This window comes from Seriola dumerili, unplaced genomic scaffold (genome assembly GCF_002260705.1).
Source record: "Seriola dumerili isolate Sdu_G_001 unplaced genomic scaffold, Sdu_1.0 BDQW01000081.1, whole genome shotgun sequence".
Lineage (NCBI taxonomy): Eukaryota > Metazoa > Chordata > Actinopteri > Carangiformes > Carangidae > Seriola > Seriola dumerili.
In genome coordinates this window covers 1,677,074-1,686,287 of record NW_019174336.1, presented here as the reverse complement: position 1 = coordinate 1,686,287, position 9,214 = coordinate 1,677,074, and the positions used below count along the sequence as shown (strand labels likewise).

Here is a 9,214-nt window from a genome sequence, read left to right as displayed (position 1 = left end):
CCCCACCTGCAACTGAACCAGGTGTGCTGTGGTTACATGCATAAATATCATACAGCACTCATTTTATTCTGAATCACATGTTGTAATAATGTTCGCTATGATGATAAAACATACAACATGCTGACAGGTTTCAGCTGAAAACTGAATATTGTGTACATCATCTAAATGTACGTCAATCCAGACAAAGCGATCAATAAACAAGAACAAATTGTCCTGAACATGAGAAAGGCAGATATTGTTGTTTTAAATTGTTTGAAAGGTTTTCCATTTTGTCCTATAAATCCCTTCAGCTCCTGTTGTTTTCTTGGTCTGACTGCAGTTTGGAGCAGGTCTAACTGCACACATCAGACTGGAGCCTCAAGGCGAGTTCATATACATATGAATATATCTGTTGTGGATATTAACTTCTTCATACTGATCATTGATCAATTTCTGCCCAAAGCTGAGCAGGTCTGATATGTTATGTTACGATACATTTTAATATGATACATTATGTTAGGATACGTTATGTTACATTACGATACGATACAATATGTCACAATGTGATATGTTATGTTACGATACTATATGTCAAGATATGTTATGATACGTTATATTATGATAAGATACGATACACTACAATACATTACAACACGTTACCCTTATGATATGATATGTTACATTACGATACATTATGTTAAGAAACGATATGTCAAGATACGTTACGTTACGTTACGATATGTTATCATACGTTACGATACGTTACATTACAATACATTATATTGTATGTAATTATAATGATGCAATACAATACATTACGATATGATGTTATAATATGATGTAACGATACAATATGTTACCAGACAATATGTTACAATACGATATGATAATATATTTTACGATAATATATCATATTAACTGAGTTTTCATTATCTCTATTTGACCCTAACTTACTTTTTTGTGTTGTAAAGTTTTTTATTGTTTCATTTTACATGTTGCTCATATCCACAACAACAGATGTGTAATTTAAAAAACATCTTTTATTTCACTTTAATGGAGACACGTCTTAAAAGTGTACGTCTACTGTAAATGGAAATGTGTGTTGTTTGATTTAGGCTCAGATACTGTGAAGGCAGTTGAAAAATAATAATTGATTTTTATTGTTTGTGCCAAAAGGAATGAAGAAATGCAAAAAAGAAAGAGAAAGAGAAGAAATGCAAAAAAGAAAGAGAAAGAGAAGAAATGCAAATCAACTTACAATCCAGTCTCAGTCTAAGAATTGAAAACTTGGATGGGATAAAACAGGGAAGCTTTGAGATTATTCTTAATCTTTTCAACAGTCCAACAATGTGCATGTTTTTCTTTTCATATTCTTTCTTTTCATTATGTTTTCTTTTTCTCTGTCATGTTCAGTTTCCCTCTTCAGTGGGAGCAGGAGAGTGAGTATCAGTGTCAGCAGGTGTTAATCCAGCTCATGTTTTGCTGTTGTCTCTCTGCTCTCATGGCTGATTACACTCTGTGAGTCCGGAGCAGTTAGTGTCCGGTGTTGCACTCATTACTAACCAAGCATGGGCAGTGTCAGTGTGTAGCATGCCAGCCTCTAAACTCAGGGCAACAGCAACGCAGTGAAGAGCATCACACAGCAGCATGTCAGAGCTTTAGGACTTCTTCTTCACTTCTTTTCTAGTCTGATACAGATCGAGTTTTACCATGGAGCTAGGAAGAGTTCATCTGAATCTGAAGACCTTGCTGCTGACTGTGATGATGTTCAAATGGGGTGAGTAGAAATAGCAGTATTTTTTATCAGTGTTTTAGGACAGTTAGTGTAAGTAGAACTGAGCCTGTGATTCCTGTGTGTGGTCGTTTGCTTGTTGTTTGAAGTTCTTGTTTAATCCTTTGTCATGTAACCTGCTGCTTTAGTAATGTGTTAAAGGGGAAGAGTTATTAGAATGATGTACTCAAAAAGTATTGTACCTTACACATCCTTACTGTTTGCTTATTGACTAACAAAACACACAGTAGTGTTAACATTTCATCATTTATTGGAGCTTGACTCTTGTGAACAGTGAACTGAGCAGGTCTCAGGAATGTGACCAGAGCTCTCAGAGATGCTGCTCCATGAACAAGTGGTTTCTGGGTGGTGCTTGTTGGGTCGCTTTGTGCTCCCACTATATTAAGAGACTCAAACAGACTGAGCCAAGTTGTGGGTGATGAGGGGACAGGTTAGTTTCCAGTGTGTTTCACCAGCAGTTATTTTAACAATTGATGCTGTTGGACTTTGAACCTACATGAGAATCGGATGTATGATTGTATGATTTATCGCGGAAGGCGTGGCTTCAGAGACACAAACCGTGTATTTGTGGTGTCGTTTTTAGAAGCTCTGTCTATCCATCAGATTTGACACATGACTGGTTCAGAATCAGAAGCAGTGCTCCCCAGTCATGCATACTCAAACAGAGCAAACAGAGCTGAGAGCAGCTCATTCATATCAGCCTGAGAGTGAACACAGGTCACAGAACATCCAGACTTAACATCCTGTTCTTCACCAAGTTCGATTCATGAACACCAAAGAAACATCTGATGTCACTCTGGGCCCGATTGTTCGAAAATAGAAACTTTATTAAAAGTGCTCAATTCTTATCATTTTCTCTTTTTTTCTTTCAATCAAACATCTTTTTGTAGGCAGAAAAAAAGTCACTTAATAACACGCTGCTTTTATTAAATATACGACATGTTCAGTAAGTGTGAGTAGTTTATCACTCAGACTGATCTCACAGGAAATGTATCCATAAATAGATATATTTAAATATTTATCTATTTATTATGTTAATAATAATTTGACACATACAGTCCAGCTAAAGGGACATTTAAGTGTTTATATATACCTATAAAATCCAACTGGAAAACAAACAGAACTGTTTCAGAAAAAATTACATTAATATACAGTACAGGTGCTGGTCAATAAATTAGAATATCATCAAAAAGTTGATTTATTTCAGTAATTCCATTCAAAAAGTGAAACTTGTATACTGTATACATTCATTCCACACAGACTGATATATTTCAAGTGTTTATTTCTTTTAATTTTGATGATTATAACTGACAACTAATGAAAACCCCAAATTCAGTATCTCAGAAAATTAGAATATTGTGAAAAGGTTCAATATTGAAGACACCTGGTGCCACACTCTAATCAGCTAATTAACTCAAAACACCTGCAAAGGCCTTTAAATGGTCTCAGTCTAGTTCTGTAGGCTACACAATCATGGGGAAGACTGCTGACTTGACAGTTGTCCAAAAGACGACCATTGACACCTTGCACAAGGAGGGCAAGACACAAAAGGTCATTGCCAAAGAGGCTGGCTGTGCACAGAGCTCTGTGTCCAAGCACATTAATAGAGAGGCGAAGGGAAGGAAAAGATGTGGTAGAAAGAAGTGTACAAGCAATAGGGATAACCGCACCCTGGAGAGGATTGTGAAACAAAACCCATTCAAAAATGTGGGGGAGATTCACAAAGAGTGGACTGCAGCTGGAGTCAGTGCTTCAAGAACCACCACGCACAGACGTATGCAAGACATGGGTTTCAGCTGTGGCGTACCTTGTGTCAAGCCACTCTTGAACAAGAGACAGCGTCAGAAGCGTCTCGTCTGGGCTAAAGACAAAAAGGACTGGACTGCTGCTGAGTGGTCCAAAGTTATCTTCTCTGATGAAAGTAAATTTTGCATTTCCTTTGGAAATCAAGGTCCCAGAGTCTGGAGGAAGAGAGGAGAGGCACAGAATCCACGTTGCTTGAGGTCCAGTGTAAAGTTTCCACAGTCAGTGATGGGTTGGGGAGCCGTGTCATCTGCTGGTGTTGGTCCACTGTGTTTTCTGAGGTCCAAGGTTAACGCAGCCGTCTACCAGGAAGTTTTAGAGCACTTCATGCTTCCTGCTGCTGACCAACTTTATGGAGATGCAGATTTCATTTTCCAACAGGACTTGGCACCTGCACACAGTGCCAAAGCTACCAGTACCTGGTTTAAGGACCATGGTATCCCTGTTCTTAATTGGCCAGCAAACTCGCCTGACCTTAACTCCATAGAAAATCTATGAGGTATTGTGAAGAGGAAGATGCGATACGCCAGACCCAACAATGCAGAAGAGCTGAAGGCCACTATCAGAGCAACCTGGGCTCTCATAACACCTGAGCAGTGCCACAGACTGATCGACTCCATGCCACCTCGCATTAATAATAATAATAATAATAATAATAATAATAATAATAACAATAATAATTATGATAATGATCATATAATAATAATAATAATAATAATAACAATAACAATAACAATAACAATAATAATAATAATAAAACTTAATTTGTATAAAACTTTTCATACAAGAAATACAGCACAAAGTGATTTCCAACAAAGAAATGACATGCACCAAGTGCATCGCATGAAAAGACATAAAAGAACATAAAACCCATATTCAAAACTTTAATGGAATAATGTTTAAATAAATGTATGTAGTAAGTAAAGAGTAAAACCTGTTCTGTACATGAGTGGTTCAAGTTGTTTGGGTTGGTAGAAAAATGTGGAGTTGAATGTAAGTTTAAGTTTAATGAAACAATGAACCAACAGCAGAGTTCTGTGTTACTACCAAGTCTGTGAGGTTATCAGGTCAGTGTGACTGAGGCTGCAGACGGGCCAGCTGATGTACCTGATCTTAAAACAGGTACAGGTACAGGGACAGGGACAGGGGGAGGTTCTGTTCAGAGACACTTCATTTCATTTTCAGAAAATTAAAAATAGATTAGCTGCTAATCCGTGTCAGAGGGAGGACAAAAGACAGTCAGATTATTATAGATTAAAGGATGATAGCACTGAGAGTGGGACTGTGTGTGTCAGACATAATGAAGAGAAAGGTGTGTGTGTGTGTGTCACATTAAAGATGTTTTGTAAAACTTGTTGTGGGGCTTAGTTGCCTTTGTTGTACAGTTGATATGCAGACAGGAAACATGAGGACAGGGGTGTGTGTGTGTGTGTGTGTGTGTGTGTGTGTGTATGTGTGTGTGTGTGTGTGTGTGTGTGTGTGTGTATGTGTGTGTGTGTGTGTGTGTGTGTGTGTGTGTATGTGTGTGTGTGTGTGTGTGTGTGTGTGTGTGTTTGCGTGTCTTAAAAGCTCGGCTCCCAGGACGTGATGAGTGTGACTGTATTAATTGGAGCTGCGTCAGGTGAATGAGACATGTCCTCCTGGCTGTCACTGTCTGATCTGCCTCCTCTGTCTGATCGCTGCAGGTGTCTGAACAGTCAGGGTCAACCTTGTGTGTCTTCTGTGGATTATAATGAACGGTGGACGGGTAATGAGGACTGTCTGCAGTGTGTGTTTATGGGTTTGTGCTCCAGTTTAAATCTGGAATTAAGAGAAATAAAAATTCAAGGAAAAAAGCAGCAAATTAACAAAGCCGAGCACACAGGTAGAAACGGTGACGACATCTGCAGAAGAACTTCTATAGGGGAGACCAGGGATGGTTGTAACAGTGACATTTCTGTCTGTATCTTTTAATCCAGTGCATTCAAAATGTAACACAAACTAGTTCTATGTGTCTGTTATTAAATGGTGTAGGTGTTATCTCTGCAACACAAACAGAATTATTTAGTTGTAACATCATGATGTATGTATATGATACTTATATTTCCTCTTATAGGTGAATATATGGCAACATCACTCCTGATATAGGGACATATATGTCATGTTACATTTCTGTTACACTTCACAATAAACGTGATTGAAGTCTAAAGAGTTGAACTACAGAGTCACAAAAACTACAGCTGTCACAAAAATGAATGTAAAAAAAAGTCTGTGCCACAGGGAGCTACTTCCTCACATGTGGAATAAAGACTAAACTGAGCAGGTACAGAGTGAATCAGGTGATTTATAACTTCCTGATTGGAGAAACTGGAAGTGTAACAACTGGCACATGTTACAACCATCACCAGTCTCCCCTACTTTATACGATCTTTGTTCTAAATACCATATCTGATAACCACAGCAGGTTAGGAGAGATAGAATAAGAGAATACAGTCATTTATTTGCTGCAGCCACCTACTGTAGCACCACCTAGAATGTTATCCCACTGTTTGTACGTCCTGGGAACAAGAGTGCCATGTCTCATGAGGGTGGGAAGCCGGTGAGACGTGAGGTCAAAGGGACAGAGGAGGGACATGGGACAGAGAACACGGTGACAGAGTAGGTGACAGAGGGGACGCATGCTGGAGCTGTAATCTGTGCAGGTATCCCGGCACCAGGAGATTAGAGGAGCAAGGGGATTGGCCCAAAGAGGCCAGAGGGATTACAACATGGAAAGGCTCTGGAGGTCAGGGAGGCCATCAAACCTGCTCTGTTCAGAGAGGGGGAGGGAAAGTATAGGATGAAGAGTAGAAGTGGAGGGGGGATAAGGAGAAGGTGGTGAAGACAAGGAGGGAAAACAACTATAATAACTCATCTAAATACATACAAAACCAGATACAGAAATGATTCGATTTTTAGGCTACAAAAAATTATTATTTCAGAAATGTCAATGAAAACACTGGATTTTTAATAGTTTATTTTTATTTGTTTTCATATGGAAAACAGAATCTTGTTTTCGAGATTCCGGCTCAAACATGATGCTGAAAGTTTCTGCAGGAGATTTAACATCAGTATCCAGGCCAATCTCTGCTCACTTAATTAAGTTGTTAACATTCTGAAATGTTCTGTCTTTTATCACGTTCAGTTGCACAGTCTCACCAGAAAATAATTTGCACCTGGTCCAAAAGCAGATGGTTCTGAAAGCTTAGTGACGTAGTAGCTTCTGTCTCAATTTTTGGAGGACGGGGTATGTGAAGGTGTGGCTTCCAAAGACCGCATAGACAATGAAGGCAGTCCGGTCTACGGAGATTTTCCTATTTATCCTCAGCTGTTGTTTTATTTGCAGAGGTTTTATTCTCCTTTTGAAAATGTGATCTAGTGGTTAGGACTGACTGAGCAGCTCAGTATTCTTTGGATGAGTCATCACCTCACACTTTACATCCAGCACCAACATCCACTAACTTTCTCCAACTTTAACCAGTTGTGTTTTTGTTGCCTTACCCTGACCATACTCTACCTTATAGATGCCTAACCATATTTTTGTTGGCAAACTTACAGTTGGACGACCCTACTCTGATCAGTTTATTTACTATAACCAAAGTCTTTCAAGTGAGAAACTCTTGTTTTGTATTACACGTAAGAAATATCTGGCATCAACATTTGTGTCTGACAGTAGGGTCAGAATGAGAACAATTATTAAAACAAAACAGTAACAAACAAGCTTGTTAGAAGAGAAGAGAATGAACCTCCAGTATTCACACTCATTCTGAAGCAGGGCCCTAACAAATGCATCAGTCAGTCTTTATATATGAATAAATAAAGGCAGGGATAAACCAATTGTTATCAATTGAAGGAAATAGTATATGGTCAGATTAAGTATCTGAATACACCTGAACACTCTCTCTGTGTCACCTGACTGAACAGTGTTTTTTCTCCCCCCATGTTTGACTCAACAGCTCTTAAGTTTCTTATCAAGCAAGCAAAGGATCATCTCCTCCCTCAGTTAACATGCTGATCCTGGTTTGCCTCTCACATCAAGACGACTTGAACCTAATCTTGAAACCCTCGACAGCCACCTGGGACTCTTCTGGTCTACAGGTGGCTAACACTCTCCTGCAGCCCACTATAATCTGTGGAGCTCAAACACAGTTAGTGCCCACGGTTCAGGCTGAGGGGAGGGTGCACATCAGCACCTCAGCCACAATTGGAAATGACAACAACCTTCTGCTTCAGAGGGTGGACGCTGGGGGTTATAGGTTATAGTACAGGACAAATGAAACTACTTTGATGGTTGCATGCTCATCCATTCCTGCAATATAATGGTTATAATGGTGTTAAAGGTGTTTTCTCATTATACTGACATTATTTCTCATATTTTGTCCTTTGACCAACAGGGGTCATCAGGGGTCATCTCAGGTTGCAGCAAATCTTTTCTGACTCACAAATTAATAATGTGATTTAATTACAGATTGACTTAATATTTTAAACTCCAGTCATAATTATGAGTGACCCCAGTTTTATCACAAAAGGTTATTTGTAGCTGAGCTTTAATAAAGCTTTAAAATACTACACAAATAATACACTTGTTTGCATTATGTTGTAGATATAAAGCACTATGTAAATATGAAATTTTACTAAGTTCATGTTATAAAAGCTTCTTACTCCAATATAGTGAAAATAAAATAGACAGCAGTTCCTCAATTAAGACAAAATTTTAGACAAAACATCAAACATTTTTTCATGTTATAGTAACATATTTTTCCTGTTATTACTCCATGAATGAATCAAATATAACATTCGTTATAACATGGGCTAGGTATTGAACCTCAAAATGTTTATGGACCGACCGAATTGGTTTGATGCAATCAAGAATGGAAAAATGTCTTGTCATTTGATCATAAGGAGGAAATGAGTAAATCTCATCAGTGTCAGTGAGCCAATCAGCATGCAGCATGCTTGGACCAATATAATAATAATGGTGGTGATTGGATGAAAATGATTGAGTGAGTAAAGAGACCAAACTTAACAATAGAACTAAAGTAAAACTAAAATTTATACTGTAACGTATGTTGTAATTTTGTTTTTGTTAAAATTGGTATAGACAAATGTGTCATTAAGAATCAGTATCAAAGTCAAGGTATAAGTCTCAGTACTGATATTGAACATTTTTGAACAATACTCAGCCCTAGTAGTAAGAACATCACAATTTATCAAAATTTTGTTATTACTATAAGAAATGCATTCTGTTAAATATAACAAACTTTTCTTATAATGTTACGAAGACAAAATGATCCAGTCAGTGACTGAATTCAAGGTTTGCTGACATCGGCACAGACAGGAAGGACTTTAAATCCAGACTCAAAGGCAGACAGAGTCAGTGGAGACACTTTAATAGAGACAGGCTTACTGGCAAACAAATGAACAAACAGGCAGATGGGTTCACAAGCAGGCAACAGGTAACATATGCAGGAGACAGTGTTCTGGAACATGAACAGGAACACAAGCAGATGATCCTTCGAGCAACTGGTTTGTAATGGCAGGTTTAAATACTGACAGCTGTGGGACCAGGTGGTGCAGTTTTGATTGCTTCTGATTTGGAGTCATTCAAGAGCAGAAAATTCT

General features: G+C 38.3%; 1 protein-coding gene across 1 annotated transcript in view; it reads left to right on the top strand.

Annotated features, from left to right (window-relative positions):
• The first annotated feature begins 1,655 nt into the window (after positions 1-1,655).
• Positions 1,656-9,214, top strand: part of LOC111221168 (protein crumbs homolog 2-like) — a 28,615-nt gene continuing 21,056 nt past the window's right edge. The window contains exon 1 of the mRNA XM_022744521.1: positions 1,656-1,756. Within this exon, the coding sequence (XP_022600242.1) occupies positions 1,690-1,756 (67 nt within the window). The 5' untranslated portion in view covers positions 1,656-1,689. The remainder of the gene's footprint in view (positions 1,757-9,214) is intronic.